This window comes from Apodemus sylvaticus, chromosome 3 (genome assembly GCF_947179515.1).
Source record: "Apodemus sylvaticus chromosome 3, mApoSyl1.1, whole genome shotgun sequence".
Taxonomy (NCBI): Eukaryota; Metazoa; Chordata; class Mammalia; order Rodentia; family Muridae; genus Apodemus; species Apodemus sylvaticus.
The window spans coordinates 111,266,221-111,283,909 of NC_067474.1; the positions used below are offsets into that span (position 1 = coordinate 111,266,221).

General features: G+C 37.7%; 1 protein-coding gene across 1 annotated transcript in view; it reads right to left on the bottom strand.

Moving 5' to 3' along the window:
* The window catches only part of C3H1orf87 (chromosome 3 C1orf87 homolog), a 63,855-nt gene that overhangs the window by 29,794 nt on the left and 16,372 nt on the right, over window positions 1-17,689 (bottom strand). Inside the window, exons 3-6 of the mRNA XM_052175580.1 lie at window positions 11,928-12,068; window positions 11,045-11,308; window positions 8,028-8,149; window positions 4,852-5,017 (exon numbers count right to left, since the gene is read on the bottom strand). Coding sequence (XP_052031540.1) covers window positions 4,852-5,017; window positions 8,028-8,149; window positions 11,045-11,308; window positions 11,928-12,068 — 693 coding nt within the window. The remainder of the gene's footprint in view (window positions 1-4,851; window positions 5,018-8,027; window positions 8,150-11,044; window positions 11,309-11,927; window positions 12,069-17,689) is intronic.

Here is a 17,689-nt window from a genome sequence, read left to right on the forward strand (position 1 = left end):
ATGTGTTTTTGAACACCTATACTGAATTTCTTTTCTCAAAATAGATCACTCTGTCAATATTCAGTTTTGCCGAAGGCTAAAATGAATAGCAGATTAGAAAGAGTACATCATGGTACCTAGACACAGATTGATTGATGGATGGTAAAAACTGACTGACAGTCATGAGGAGCACTAGAAATATCTACCAGAAAAGTTTATTCAGCCAGGGTTGCTCTGTACTACCTTTAATATCCTCCAAAGCACAAATATCCATACTAATAATCCTTAGTAAGAAATTAATTTTCTTCTTTCAATGAGGAAATGTTTTCAATAAGGAGTAAATAAACTCTAAAAGCTAATAAACTATTATTTAGTAATAATATAACTCCCTCCTGTATTGTGTTCTACACTGCCACTTGACTCAACCATCATCATCAGTTATAGGAACCTCTATGGATTTTCAATGACCAGATTTAGTCCTATTTAAAGAAGACCTTTTTGCAGCATGGGATGGCCATGTCCTGCCCCTCCAAACTTTCTTTCATTGCTTTCTTGAGCACGCCAACAACTCCTTTGATGATTTTTAATCTCTTTCATTGGCTTCTCTTGTCTAAATTCTCCACAATGTATGCCTTCTATCACCTGGTTACTACCTCGCTATCCTCTGTTCTGTAGTGGCCTAGACTGCTCTATCGATGTCTGCTACATCTTGAGTCTAAAATTATGTAATTTCAGTCTAACTACCAAGATTACCATGTTCAAAACTCAGCTCATGAGAACTTTCTCTTCTAGTTTACATTTCTCCTGTTTTCTTTCTTATCTCACTGAATGGCATTATCTTTTAACAAGTTGTTGAATTTGAACTTAGTTTTGGCCTATAACCAATGACATATTAAATCTGACTTTATCTTTTCTAATGTCTCCATCTCTCCTGTTAGTATGTTACTTGAGGCATCATTATTGTTTGCACATTACTAGAGCATCTTCCTAAAGAGCCCTCTTTCCTTTCAGATTCGTTTGAAATTTTGCCTGAAAAATTCTTCAAATTATATTAAAATGTCCCTCTTGATGTTCAAATATGGTCATATTATTTGCACATTTAAAATGCTTCAGGGGTTACAATGGTTTTATAGGATATATATATATATATATATATATATTCCTATAGGAATATATATATATATATATATATATATATATATATATTCCTATAGGATATATATATATATATATATATTCCTTGGAAAAACCCTTCATATGCAGGCTCATATTTTTCATTAGACAGTTATTGGAAACCACTCCTCGAACTGGTCATTGTTTCTATCAGCCCTTAGTCTGGAGGTGGTCCACACAGTTCACTGTTCATTTGACCCTGATCATGTGCCCCATCATTTAATCTCCTCCTCATTTGATCTTTACTAAACCTATATGCTGACCAAGATTCAATATTTGTATAATCTCCCTAGTTCATTTTTGAGATAAATTATATTGATGCCTAGTTACTTCTATGTTCATGGCTATGGCTATAGCTTACTGTTGTCAAAGAATGTCAAAGGCATTTCCTTCCCTTAAGGTCCTGGTGAACAAAAAGATTATATTTGTTGTCATTGGTACCTAGAACTAAATAATGTATCATATATAAAATTAAGTTAAATATGGCATGCTGATTAGAAATATGGCTATTGCATTAAATGTAGAGAACAATTCTGGATTAGTATAAATATTTGGAGTGTTTTATGACAAAGATATGGAAACAATTAAATATTAGACAAGTGTGCCTGAGAAGTTGCAGATGGTGGATGGAGATTCTGATATCTTAACACCTGTTCAAAAGGGAAATTTGGAAGTTGTTTAGAAGGGTTAATCTGAGGCTGCATGCTCAAGAGCCAAGTTTCTTTATTTTTTTTTTGTTTGTTTTTGTTTTTGTTTTTCGAGACAGCGTTTCTCTGTGTAGTACTGACTGTCCTGGAACTCACTCTGTAGACGAGGCTGACCTCGAACTCAGAAATCCACCTGCCTCTGCCTCCCAAGTGCTGGGATTAAAGGAGTGTGCCACCACCGCTTGGCAAGAGCCAAGTTTCCAGAGTCCTGCTGAAATATATACTTTGCTCAGGAAATGGGAAGGTGTGATGACTAATCTCTATTGTCAACTTGGTGAGATACAGAATAATCTTTGAGTGTAAATGTGAGAGAATGTCTTCAATAAGTTTATTGAGTTTGAGATACCTACCCATTGTAGGTAGGACCATTCCCTAGGCTATAATTATAGAATCTTTATAAAGAAGTGAGGTCAGAACAATCATTAATCATGATTCTCTACTTCTTGACCTCAGATGCAATGTAACCAGGGGCCTCAAGCTCTTATTGCCATAATTTCCCTGCCATGATCATCTGTAACTTCTGTGAGTCAAAACAAGCCCGTGATTCCTTGATTTTGCTAGGGTATTTTGCCACAGCATCAAGAAGAGCATGGCAGTGGAACACTTAAGAAGCATATGTGGTTCCACCTTCCGTTTACAGTCCTGTCAAACAATCATTTCACTGAAGATGTGCAAGACAATATGACGGATGAGTCCATAGATAAAGATGACTCATATTAAATGCTTCTATTCTTTTTGTGATTCATCAAATCCCAATTGATCTGAGTGACAAGATCTGTATGTTATTTTTTGTAATATTTATTTTCCTTAGAAGCCATAGGTGTTTCTGAAAACACTTTGAATTGAAAGCTCTTTGGGTGTTCTCATTTCCACTTTATCCTTATCTTTGTTTTCATGCCAGGGAGTAGTAGAGAGCTGTCATGGACTACCCAATAAAGTTTATGACTTTGTCTTTCACACTTTAAGAAAGTTAAAAGACTTATAGTTCCAACCTATCAATGCTTCTCGTTCTGGCCTTTAAAGTCTGCTCTCAACCTTGGATCCAGGAACAAGGAAGTTGTGGTGTGGTTGTACCCTTTGCTTCCTGTATCAAATATCCCTTGGGCCTTAATTTGCTTCACATTCTGAGGAAGCAGAACTCTAGTTAACATGCCTCCCAGAACTGTATTATACTTTGAGTGAGTTCCAGCTGTCTTAAGATATCCCAGATGGCTCATGAGAGACATACCAGCTCTAAGGAAAATGCACCCTATGTACTTGGATCTGAACCACAAAGTTAAGCTTTCAAGGCCAGCTGTAGACAAGAACATTTAAGGGTTCCATGACAGCCAGTGTTTAATGTTGTATCATGTGACCACAAGACTGAGATTTCAAAATACTGGTGTGTATGTGTGTGTGTGTGTGTGTGTGTGTTAAGGTTTATTTAAGGCCTTGTATACCAGACTACACATAAATACTTTCATATACTTAGCCTTATTTAATCTTCACAATAGTCAAAGGAGATGGCTATTTGGAACCCAGGTTTTCCAGATAAAAATCTGAGACCAAAAGAGATTAAGTATATATATTTTAATTTTCAAGCTATTTGTGTTGTAGTTTATGCATAACATCTGAAAACACAAGGCTTCACCAATGGCCTTACATGGTTTATAACCTAACAAAGACCTGCTGCTTAATATATTCTTTATGAATATAGAAAAGGCAAGTCATAGCTTCCAGACTACCCTGCAGTATTCTCGTTTTACTGAAACATGTTTGCACGTACAGTACTTATGTACTTACAGTACGTATGTGCACAGGTACAAGCACACAGACATTAGCATAAGCCTAGTTTTTCATGTTGGCTACATATATGTAGTACCAGAGAAAGGCAGCTTTTGTTTGAGAATAAGAACCTATGTGTATGGTACTGTATCTTAAATAAAATTAAAAATTAAAACTAAAAAAAGCTACTCTCACTTCCTAAGTTTGATCCCCTGAATGCCCAGAATAAAAGGTATGCTGTGATGCCTCTGAGAGGGCCTTTCTCCTGTAATTTCCGGTCTTCCCTAATCCTCTAATTTCTATTTTTTGGGGGGAATTCTTATCAGTAAAATCTTCTGAATATCCTCTCTTCATTACATTACATATGGTGTCAATTTCCAACCTTTTCTATACTTGAAATGTCTACTCTGCCTTTGCTACCTGTGGCCCAGGAATCAGTTCATTTGTCCTCTTCAGAATTCAAAATGTATTTCTCTTATGAAAGAGCAGTTCCAGTGTCTACCTACGTTTCATGATTTTGTGTAAGGAGTTAATTTTGTTGATGTTCTGGGAGATCATGTCAGTGAAACATTTAGCCCAGTGCTCAGCACCTAGTCAGAGTTCAGCAGTGTGAGGCTGTGGGATTATTAATGCAGTTATAGTAATAGCAGCAATCATCATTCTACCTCTATCCTGTGTATCCTTGAGACATCAGAAGATTCATGAATTAATATTGTTCTGGGTCCTCTTCCATGAAACACATCTGCACTGGTAATTACTGTCTCAAATCAGCATGCTAAGCTCTATCTGCAATAAATTACATCAGTCCTAAAATATGGTGTTCCAAAAGCTTGAGATGCCACATGCTGGCCCCAAGTAGAGGCTCAAAGAAGATGTGAGAAATTAATTTGGCCTTGAAAAAGTACTTGTTTGCATTGTAAAATATTATTTGGATATTATCATATTATCATATTTTCTATTATTAACAGGCAAATGTAATTGCTGAACCAATTCTGCATGTTTCATAAATCTTTTCTCTATTTTGTTTTATCTTCTCAAGGATGTGCACGTGCACACACACACACACAGAGAGAGAGAGAGAGAGACAGACAGACAGACAGACAGTTGTATAATCTAATCCATAGGGAGAACATAGAACATAGCTACGCCTTATTGCTAATATAGACTTGGTATTCTAAAGTAAGTAGCCTGTTGACTCTTATCAAATCTGACATACAATTTTGGTTACCTTAGGCAGGGGCAGGCAGCCAGAGAATGATCTATCTTCTTTTCGAAAGCTCAGGTTGAGGCAGTCTATGTTGAATTTGCCTTGGCATGTTCTTAGTGCCATCTTCAAAATCTCCAGCAGACTCTTGTTAACTTCAGAGAGTAGGCTGGAATCTTGAGGTGGTATGCTGATTAGACAGACAAATAAATGACATGAAAAGAACAAACTGCTAAAAGGCTCTGCAGGTTTTTATGTTGTTTCTCAGTTCAGCTATTTACTGAGATCCACCTTAGTTTTACTAATCTGGATGAGGGCTGCATGTGCAATGTTCATGGATTTACTAATAGCAAATTAAATTCCCAAATCATTAATTGTCACAAACAAAGCCAAACAGATAATCACATATAGTGATGGTGGATTTATATAGGGATTGATTTACTTGTACTGGGCAGATATATTATGTATGTTCTAACCTTCCTTTTTATGTCTGGAGGACTGAGTGATTTGGGATTAGTGTTTATTTACAGTCTTACATTCAAATATGTAAGTAATGAGGCATGTTTGACTTTTTCTTCTTTAAATAACACATGAATGAAAATGGGGTTCTAAAATGTTTTTCTGATTTGTTTCATGAACCTGTTACCTCGAAATTCAAGTGTTCACCTGATCCATTTGAATCACACCCTCCTCTGTGAAGTTAAAACTGACTTATACTTTTTGAAGGAAATTTTCCTTCCTCAGAAGGAAATGATATCATCTGTATACTCGACACTCACAAGGCTTCTTTCAGTGGTAGGTGCTATCTGTAAATAGCAGGATTTCTGGAAAGGCTATTACAGGAGAGTATTTCACCTGGCTCACTTTAGGAGATGAGATCTGAGTCACAGAGCTGCCACACACAGGAGATGATAAGGAGAGCGTCTCCCTGAGCAGCAGGCTCAGTCCCATGTTTCTACAAACACTCTCTGGTCTGAACAAAACAATTGTCCTCCCCAATGCACTCAGAATGATCTCTTTGTGTGCTTCTGTTAAACTGAGATTCCAAGGTGTCGCTGAAACTCACATCATAGAACATCCTTACATAACTACAGATGTCATTTTATTTAATAGATACTGATTGAGCTCCTCAAATCGGCATATAACTATGATAGGGCTAAGTGAGACACAAATTTGGCTAGGACAGACAGAATTCCTAACCTCAAATGTCAAATAAATAATTCCAAATGCAATGCCTGTCAGGATGGAAAAGAGTTCAGGACCATGAGACAAGAAATGAAGTAAGGTATAGGAGCTAGAAGAGGCCTCCCATGTAGCATTTATGATGCCTAAATGGTTGATAAATTTCCAGGGCTACAATTTCATAATCTTTAGTAAATGGAGCTGGTTGATGCATATTAAAACATTCTATCATTGATAAATTTGTTTATTAATAAGACTAAGAAACCAAAAGATAAACTCTGATTTTCATGGAATATTTGGCAACTCTGATGGGACTAGCCAAAATTGCTAGTAACAGAATAAACTCTACTGTTTGGTACAAGGACATTCATGCCCAGTCATACAGCTTCTAACTATGAAGCAACCTTATTTCTAACTAAAAATGAAATAATGAAAATACTATGTACCAAGCACTGCTTTAAATAACTACAGAATTTCACTCTACCTCCGCTTTCCTTTATCTTTCTGTGCAGAAAAGGCTGGCAAGGAATGCAGTATTCTTCTGCATTTCATTATGACATTTTCACACACATGTCTCATTATACTTTGCTCTCAGTTATTCTACTTTTCATGTTCCATTGTCCTCTGGTTCCCTTCCTCCCCCTAGGTTACCCCCTCTGTCTTTGGGATACATGTATTCTATTGCTTTCTCTTCTTGTGTTTTCTTTCTGGCCTTTAATGAAGACCTTTGTAATTTCTGGGCTGATATCCATGCAAATATAATATGCACACACACACATACACTTCTAAATCTAAGATCTAAGGTCTTCAGTAAAAGGAAAATCGTTGGCTTTGTTACTGGCTAGAAATCAATGTAAGAAAGCTCATTTGAGTCTCCATTTCCAACTGGACAGTGAAAGCACAGAGGAAGAAGATGAAATGTAAGGTGACAAAAAAGTGGAGCCCAGGATGGAACCTGGTGATGGAGCCCATGTCCCTGACAACTGCCCTTCCTCCCTGTTCTTGGTAAACAAAGAATATGTCACACTCCACTCTGCTTCATCTCTAATATTTCTCCCCTACACACTTTTAAAAAATGTTCTGTCATGTCTTTTGCTTAAGATTACACAAAAAACATTACTAATCTTTAAGTCTAAATCCCTTTGTTAATACCAATAACCTAGGACTTCACTGACCAAACCTATTTTCAAGGCTAAAAGTTTAAAGGTGAGTTCTGCAACCTACATGGATCTTTACTTCAGAATCAGATTTTTCTTTTTCAAAGATAAACAAAAAAGCAGATATTTTGGTATTAAGACTGTGACATTAATGATAATTGCTTTCTTTGCAGAGAGAGAGAGAGAGAGAGAGAGAGAGAGAGGAGAGAGAGATGGGGAGAGGAACAGGGTAGGGGCTGGAAAGAGAGGAAGGCAGGGAGCAGGGAATAGATGGAGGTGCTATACACACAAACTGTGAACAAGTACTGTTAGTGAATGTCTCCACTGCCCTGAAAGCTCTAGAACTCTAGTGAGTCTGAATGTTTACCAAACTGAAACTCAGGAACCTTAGGTTATGAGACTGGAGCCCTCATGAAAGGGGTTATAGAAGAAACTACAGTGTCTCTGTCTCTCTGTTTCTCCCTGTCACTCTAACACTCTGTCTTTCTGTCTCCGTCTCTCTGTCTCCATCTCTGTCTCTCTGTCTCTCTGCCTCTGTCTCTCTGTCTCCCTCTCCCCTCTCTCTCTCTCTCTCTCTCTCTCTCTCTCTCTCTCTCTCTCTCTCTCCCTCCCTCCCTCCCTCCCTCCCTTCCTCCCTCCCTCCCTCCCTTTCTCCTTCCCTCCCTTCTTCCCTCTTTCCCTCCCTCCTTTCTATCAAGTAAGAATTAGGAAGGAAGTGTTATCTGAAAACCCAAACCCAAGCATGCTGGTACTTTCATCTTAAGCTTTCAACCTCTAAAACTACCACACTAGTTCACCATAGCAGTATGACTTAGATATGCAGGAACCATACATATGACTATATAAAAGGGAAGAAGATACCTTTGTTTATGGTAGCTTGGACCTGGAGGTTTTCTTGGGTTACTATGTGTAGCTGTTCCATGTTGCTGTAAATTATCTTTAGTTGCTTCTTTCAAAAAACAGAGTAGCTCTCCACAATTCACCTGAAAGATAAATATAAAATAGAATAGCTTCATTTAATTTATGTCAAAGGGAAAGAAGCCCATTGGAGTCAAATGTATTTGGAAAATGTTTACTATTGATAATTTTCAAAAAATCCTATTTAAAAAATGCAGGCCCACAATTGTTAGTAGTTTTAGCTAAATGGTCTTATTTGGACAAATGGCAAAATAGTACCTCCTCATTCTTGCCTTGTGGTTAGATAGAGACCAATTACTTAAATTCTCATCAGGACCCTATAAGTATAGTAAAATGTTTTTGAATGTGTAACTACATATTAATTCAAATTTTATCATGTAAATGTTTCTGGCCACTCTCATCTGCGCTGGTTCACTTTACTTTCCTACAGCTTTGGTCTGAGAACGCAACATATCAACTTCTACTGTACTTGCATCAAGTTATATATCAGTGAGCTCTGCCTAAAACACCTTGCTTTGGATTCCAGACAACTGTGTGTTGGGAACTGCAGGGGTCTTACTATTCAAGGAGTTTTCTACCAATACAGAAATACAGTGGCTTAATTGAGAAAACAAAGATTTAACATTTTATACAACTACTCCTCAGCATTTTGTGTAAAATTACTGTACCTTTAGAGGATTATATTAAATGTTTGATTTTTAAAGATGTTGGTTGACTTGCTGGCTTGATTTTCTTTTCTTTTCTTTTTTGTTTTTTTGGAGACAGGATTTCTCTGTATAGCTCTGGCTGTTCTGGAACTCACTTTGTAGACCAGGCTGGCCTTGAACTAAGAAATCTGCCTACCTCTGCCTTCCAGAGTGTTGGGATTACAGGCGTGCGCCACCACTGCCTGGCTCCTGGCTTGATTTTCATGAAATTCAATTCAGTGACTTTTGGATTGGGATTAGGACAGAAGTTTCTGCTTCAGAAATAGTGTTAAACAGACTTTTGCTAATATGGACTACATACTTATGTGAAGTGGCACTCTTAGCATTGATAATTACAAAATCAAAGTACTGATCAATTTGATTAAGCAACATCTGAAAAAGATTGAAGATGCTTTACATCCTGCAATAACAAATATCCATCTATTGCTGTGTGTGTGTTTGTGTGATGTGCATGTATGTACACATTAATTAGTGTATGCTGTGGAAGGCATCACTTAATGCTGACTATGCTTTATCTCATAGCTCATATATTAAGGCAGCATCTCTCAGGACTTGCCAATTTGGCTAGCTTAGTTAACTGGCTTGTCCTAGGGATTCTGTTTTCTTCTCCTGTGGACAAAAATTACAGATGGGATGCAACAACTGTCTGGAATGGATGGGGTTGCTAAAAATCTCAACTGTCATTTTTCATGTGCTGAGTCATACATGGCTGTATAAGGAATAGTGTGACATGGTTCCCACCCCTGGGAGAGAGCAATCAGGCCATAGGCCTCCACCGAGTATTGACACTTGTTTGTATAATAATGGACATAATTTACTTTATGTTTCTCCTTCCAGAGACGTTCTCCCTAGCAAGGTTAATGACTCCATGATAAATAGAAACCATATGAGTCAGGGAGGCTAGGGTGTGTTTAATGTGCTTAACAAAAAGGTAAGTGATGTGGCCTTCAGGAGAGCTCTTAAGGCTGTGGGAAAGAACACTGAAAACTCAAGTTCAAGAATGTACATGTTCTAGACTATGCAGAATTTCTAAAGGATGCAATGTGAATTATGTGAGAGGCTTTGCAGATATAAAATACAGAGGCAGCTGAACTGGGACCCAGACTGTCAGAAATATGTTAAGGAAGAAGCTAAAGATGTTTGTGGAATGGGGATTGATTCCTCAGTGCAAGATCCCACCCAGATAAGTTTGTTTGTTTGTTTGTTTGTTTGTTTGTTTGTTTGTTGTGCTTACAAAGGCAGGCAAATTCCTGAGTTCAAGGTCAGTCTGGAACAGAAAGAGGTTATCAATCTCAGAGTGAGATCCCACCCAGCTAACACATTGTCTTTCTTTACAAAAGCAGGCAGATCCTAGAATTTAGTTGCTATGTTAAAAAATATACTTGCTGTCTTCTAAAAATCAAGGGGCTAAGGTCATAAAATGCTGATTAATGGGATAATCAAAAGGGAACCTGGGTAAATAACTAAATTTATATGCAAATAAGAGTGAGCTTTGGTCTATCAGAGCTAAGATATCTAGATGAGCTGTCTGGAGAGCCAGCAGTGGCCAAGCACAAGGCTGTCAGCTTGTACCCCATGATTGACTTTGAATCTTTCTTTTTTTCTACTCCCAAACACCTCTTCTTCACAGTCCCTCTTCATTGTTGGTTTTGACTTGGTTTCCTAGATGAGATCATTGAGGTGCCAGGGACATTGAGAGCAATCAGTCATATAGGCTATATACAAAGCTACTCTGCCTTTTCCATAAGTGAGCTCATGTCTCAGCTCCACGTCTCCCATTAGTCCCTTGGTTTCTTCAGCCAATTTCCTTGACAACTTGGGCCTCAGTTTCCAAAAATGGTAGCAATAATCTAAATTTAAATTTAATTCTGACTTCTAAGAAATGCTCACAAGTTTACCTTAGTTAAGCCCTCTACTCTTACCTTGAGGCTAAGAGACCAGGCCTGCTCACCACTGGACTCAAAAAGGCCCACTGATTTGAATCGGTATCAGGCTTCATATGTTTAGAACTAACAGTGAAACTTGAAACTAGCAAGTTCTTTAAAGAGAAATTGAACATATCTGAGAGCCCTAACCTTATTTTCTCTTCTATTATTTTCTCATGAAAATTTTTCCCATGAATATGCATAAGCTTAGTGGTCCACAGGAAAGGCCTTGGCCAAGGGACAAACTAACATCTTAATTGTATGACCTTGATGGGTTAAAGGAAAAGAGATAAAAAAGCCCACATTTAAGATCACATAATAGCCATACCATTTCCGGAGAACACCTTCTAGAAAATCTTTGGCAGAGGAGCTTGACTGTTGGTAATGACAGAGGGACTTTATGCCTTAGGAAGAGGCGGCTCAGCTGTGAGTGGTGGAGAAAGGCTGAAGAGATGGGGTCCAGAGTCTTCAGCTCTTTCTGAAGCTTGTCCAACAAATTGGAGCTCAATGGGTGTGAGTTGAGTTCTCTTCTGATCAATGTGGTTAGAAAAGAGTCTTCTTTTGTCATTATACTTGGCCTTTGGACAATTTCCTAACCCGACAAGTAACACAAATGTGAGAAGAGATCTGAGCCAAGAAAAGTAAAAACAGAAGCAGAAACCACTGGCACAGGTGTCAAAGCTGGGCCTGGCCTAGGGCAAGACAAGATGATACCAACTGAGGAAAAATCTTCATTCGGGATAGTTTGAGTAGTTTATGTGACCTTGGATCTCTTCCTTTGGAGGGAAGAAAACAACTCTTCTTATAGGACATATTTGCTCTTTAATGCCCATCATCTGTCTTTCACAATCAATGAAATGAAAACATTTCATCTTGAACAAGCATTTAGAATAATAAATCTTATGGACTTGTCAGATTAGAGAGTTTGGTTCTGAGAGCATAACAAAAGATAAAGGCTGAGTTGAGATTGGGTCAACTGGGATGGTAGGGGACCTTCTAGGAAATTTGGAATGAAGGAAGTTGAGATCTGTAGGCTTGCCTGAAAGTCCCCAAGGAAGATTCCTGTGAATCTGCGGAATATGAGGAGTATGACATCTGTCAGTCAATCCTCTGTTGTTCTTTCCATTATTTCACATGAAAAGTATAGTCAGTGACTAATACCCACCATATACACATCTATAGAAAACAAGCCAACAATTTAGTAAACATACCTTGGCTTGGCCAGTGCAGTCCTTTGCCGTATGTTCCAAGCACCAGTTTATAGACTTTTTTCTGGGGAGACAATGTATATAAGATAGAGATTGGTCTCCTGTTGGTGCAGAGCTGCAGTGGACATTTGCCTCATGAGAAATCTAAAAGAAAGAAAGACAAATGAATGCAAAGAGCATAAATATAGAGGGGATAAGAAAACAAATAAGGAAAATATGCATGACCCAAGTGGATTATTTCAGTGGATTTCAATTCTAAATGAAATTCAAACCATGATGCCATGATATAACTGATTTTCCAATGAAGAACACTTGTTCCACATGATTTCAGCATTAGACAATTAACACACATGGAACAACATGGTAGCAATTAGATATTGTTTCATCTGTGTAAGGAAGGTGTTTTTGACATATGCACATAGGAAAATAGGTAGAACATAAGGTATTTGTAGATAAATGTGGAATCTTACTAGATATGGTAGTCTTTGTAGGATATTGTTTATTACCAAGTTCAGTAAAGGGTGTTTAAGGCAATTATGAGCTTTGGCAAGAAGAAAAGATATTTAAGTGTTACTCTTCAAAAGTGTTATTAAAGTTTATAACAAAATAATAGAGGAGTTAGGGTCAAGGTTAAAATCTAATCTCATAGCCATAGAATATGGTAAATTATTGATCTTTGAAATGTTTTCTATATTCTATGACCGTTTATCATGTTAGTGTGTGGGACCTGGATGGATGGGAAAGACTGATCTGTCCAGGGCTACCTAGCTCCTGACAACAGTAGATGACTTGCTTCCAAAACACTTTCCATAAGCTAACTAGATATTCCCTCAATGTAACTTTCATCTTTTAAATTCTTGAGTAGCTAGTTCCAGGATTCAGATGCCCAGAAACAATCCTTCTTTCCCAGTTTACAGGGAAAATCCTCAATGTAACCAATGCTAAGTTTTTTTTTTTTTTTTTACTTTTTTCCAATAATTCTAAGAAGTATCACAAAATGTATGACTTTTGCTTCCAATCCATTTTAGGCTTTTGGGTGAATTTGGTATTTTCTCACATCACATGCTGAAAGGGACAGCATATCTTTTCTCTTGAAAAACAAACAAACAAACAAACAAACAAACAAACAAACATTCTTTCCAAGATGTTCACATTTTACAGTTTGGGTTCATACTCAATTTCAATTAAATCTTGAGTGAACATCCAGATCTGTGATTAGTATTAGTCTCAGGAAATTAAAGATACTACTATCAAAGGGACTGTGGAAACTTACTCTGTCCAGTCAAATGATAGTGGTGGCAAATAACTCTCAGTATGACAGCAATCTACAAGAACTTTGTAGTCATGAAATATTTTAAGGAAAAATCAAGAGGCTCTCCAGAGTGGGAAAGAATATCAGTTATAGAATATGCATGTAAAGGGGAGTTGGTTACATTAAATACTCTGAACGAGGCACCAAAAGGGGTATATAACAATCAGTTTTCCTCCTACAGCAAACCTGTGGTTTTACCTCCATTTCATAGCTGGAAAGCACAGGCTTCCAGAAAACACATTTACACTCACATATACACATACATATACATGTATGTATGTATGTATGTATGTATGTATGTATGTATGTATGTATAGGGTTTCCACAAGTCTCTGCCAAGCACTCTAACAGACCCTAGAATGAACAGAGCAGAATCTTCCATTTCTCTCAAAACTTGGAAACGCTGGGAGGCACAGTGAGGAACCATGACAGCAGGACAAGATAGGGTAGAAAAAGCCCTACTAGAGCAGAGAATAAATTCTCCTAACATGGACTTAGCAATCCAGGTCATCAGGCAATGCCACCTATGTCTAAGCTTGAAAAAGAAGTTAGATTTTGATTGGCTAACAACAGGGTAGGGAGGGGAGTAAAAGAAAGATGACAGGTTATTAACCTAGAAAACTGGAATACCCAAAACATAATCCACACATCAAATGAGATACAAGAAGAAAGCAGGAGTGGTCCCTGGTTCTGGAAAGACTCAGTGAAACAGTATTTGGCAAAACCAGAACGGGGAACTGGGAAGGGGTGGGAGGGAGGACAGGGGAAGAGAAGGGGGCTTACGGGACTTTCGGGGAGGGGGGGGGCTAGAAAAGGGGAAATCATTTGAAATGTAAATAAATTATATTGAATAAAAAAAAAGAAAGATGACAGAAAAAGGGAAGTGAATAGAAAGACATGCCAATGGAGTATACAGTGAATGAGAGAAAGAGGAGAGAGAGAGAGAGAGAGAGAGAGAGAGAGAGAGAGAGAGCATGGAGGGAGAAGAAGCGTCGTGAGAGGGAGAGCAAGAGAAAGAGAGAGATCATCTCAGAATCTAGTGTTTGGGAAAGGACTTGCTATAATCTGTGCTCTATATGAAAAACAATACAAAATCCTGCTTTTGGATAACAAAACCATCTGCAGTATCTTTACTCAATGCTAGTTTTGTGATATTAGCTTGTTAGAATTGTTAAAAATAAAGAATAAAGGTTTTATACACACTTAATTTTTATAGGGAATATTAGAAATGTTGGAAGCCAAATAAATATTACATATTGAAAATACGGTTCTAATTTTATTCTTCTGCATCTGAATATTCAAGCTTGCCAGCACTATTTATTGAGGATGCCCCTTCTTCTCTGTGTGGCTATTTTTGGCATCTGTATCAAATATAAAGTGACCATAGTTTCATGCACTTATGTTTGAGTCTTCTATTTTGCCTACCTGCCTGGTGTTTGTGTTTGTGTTTGTGTTTGTGTGTGTCTGTGTGTATAAACACAGAAATACATAGTGTTTAAGAATACACACCCATTCTTTACATACACTATTTCATAAGTATATTATATATTATAAGTATATTATAAGAGAAGTATGTATTATAATAAGACAAAAAAACACAATAAAGACAAAAATAAGAGAAATAATACCGGAAACAAATTTATAGTTTAGAGACAGCCTAAACAAATTACCTGGCATCAACAAAGGCTGACTTGGTTCACACCTGTAGATGTGAGTACACATGGTAATTGCTATAAACCATTGAGTACTAGATATTATGTGACAACATTTCTTATAATATCTGGTCAGTACAAAGAGGGGAGTTTAAAAAAACAGAAAATGCAGTTGTGTAAAGATTATTAAAATCTGCCCTGTAAAACAAATTAGACCTCTTGGCTAGAATCAAACCAGAAGAAACAAGCAAGCAAGCAAACAAACAAGCAAACAAACAAACAAAGACACAGAGAAAAGGACTAATGTAAGGAACTCAGTGACTGGCTGGACAAGACAGTTTTGGAGTGAGAGGAATCCTGCCTTGGTTTGTTGCTGATGCATTTGGAAGAGTGGAACTGAGATGTGCTTGACCAGGTAACAGGAAGATGAGCAAAAGCAAAGACTTTACTTTGAACATGAGGAATTGAGCTGCAAATACACATCGAAGAGGGAAAGTCTGTCGTATCTGCCTATTGATCTCTATAGTAAACCCAAGAATCATGGGGTGCTAATGCATAGCAGGATGCCACCTATGCAAAACGTCTTTGAAGAACACTATTGCCATTTGACTGTGACAGCTATTAAAATGAAAGCTGTCACACTTTTATTTTCATACTGCCATGCTATAAGCACACTTTAATTTATATTTTAAAATAGTGTTAGTGTCTTTGATGTTAGTCACACAATCTTTAAAAAAATCAAAGAAATCAGCCTTTAAGACTTGTACAGCTTATTTTTAGATGTATTATTATTCTTAAAAATATAAAATACTGTGTTCTTATAACCTGTTAAGCCTTACTTCTTATTAAAGATACCCTTTGAGTATCATCTACTATTTGATGCCCGCTTGCCCGCCTTCGTGCTGTCTCAGCGTTTATCAGTAACTTCTCTTTTGGAGCAAATTAATCTGTCCAGATTGTGGGCCACATCCCAGGCTTATTTTTATCTGCGTGTGAGTGATAAAGATCTAGAAGTCATTTTGATTGGTGTGTTTCTATAACTACAGCAGGATTCCATTTACCACTTAGTCAAGGTGGTAATGAGGGTTTCTGTACCAGGCAATTGTGGCTGCCATCTGGCAAGCCAGCATTACATGCCTGCCTGGCAGACAGAACCAATTAGTCAGTCCCCACACCTCCCAGGAGGCCTTCCTGTATTTGGTAGCTGGTGTCCCACACTGAGCCTCTCAAAAGCCCAGGATGAATTCTATGTGAGGAGAAGAAAGTCATTTCCCCTTGGTGTTACAGAGCCAGCAAAGACTCCAGATGAGGAGGTCCATTTGCTGAACTGCTGACACAGCAAACTTCTTTCTGGTGGTCATGGTAATTGCAAGGTCCAAGTCACCAGTCAGGAACTGAATATAGGTGGGTGGGTGTTGAATATGGAGGTGGCTTATGTGCTACACTCCTTTGATTTTACCAAAGCAAAGGAGCAGACTCAATCTGGAAACAGCAGTGCCTAGAATCTGAGCTAGAATAATCAGTTTGACACTTCTCAGCATTATGTTATTGTCCAGGCAACTGTCCTTGTCTCTATTACCTTATCCATGAACTAAAGATGTAATTGTTCCTAAGTGTTCTTTGCATCACTGGGTGATTTGTGGAAGGAATTAGTTAATACAGGTAAAGAGCTTAGACTAGTGCTTGACACATGGCAAATGATATCTGCTAGCTCTAAATGTGAGTAAAGAATTGCTCAAGTTACAGTGTGGGAGAACTTTTTTCAGGTTGATGGAAGAACCCTTGACCTGAAATGAATTGAGGAGAGGAAACAATATATACATAGTGATTCTCACTGTATATCATCATACAGAAGGCAGAAAGCCACTAGTTTTCTATTTTATGCTTTACTTTTCAATTATCTGTATTATTCTGTTTTCCAGCAATTGTGTAATATTTTATGATTAAGGAAATCAATTAAAATTTAAATAAAACAGAATACTTAATGTATAGCTCAATTAATATAGTGCTTTTCTAGGACGTACAAGTCCTGAGTTCCATTCGCACCACCCTATAAACAAGGCATGATGTTGCAAGCCTGCAATACTAGTACTCCAGTGGGAAAGCCAAGCGGTTATGAGGCTGAAGGTAGTTGTCATCTACACAGAGTTTGAAGCCAGCTTGGGATAGATTGGATTTTGCATAGAAGAGGAGGAAGAACAGGAGGGACTGAACAGGAGGAGCAAAAGAAGCACCAGGAGGAAGAAGAGACGGAGGAGGAGGAGCAAGAGGAAGAGAAGAGGCAGAAAACAGAGGGACAACAGTGGTGAAAGTGGGTCAGAAATCCTATCTACACCCTTATGAGCACTTTAACTTGGAATCTCAGGTTGTCATCTATCACGGTAGAGAAACAATAGTGGCATGTGCCACTCACACTGGAGAGTAATACAACACGCAAAATGCAAATAATACGTATCTGAAAGTACCTGCTCATAATAAAGAGGGTTTTTTTTAAAACTGTATTATTTTTACTAAAGTCATTCTCAAGACTGACAAAAGAGAGGAAATTCGTCAACGCTAGAGTCAAAATTAGAGGAAAACTCAGACTTTTAGGTGTTCATACAATACTATTTTAATCATGCTAATTTATTCTTTCTGCTCTACACAGACCATACCTTCAGAAACTCACCATGAGAAAGCCAATAGAAAATACTAAATGGAAGCCAGAAGGCCTGAGGTTTAACCTTAGTTGTCCCACTAACTTACTGGTCCCATTACTTTCATAAATGGACTCCAGTATTCAGTTAGAATGCTCAGAATGC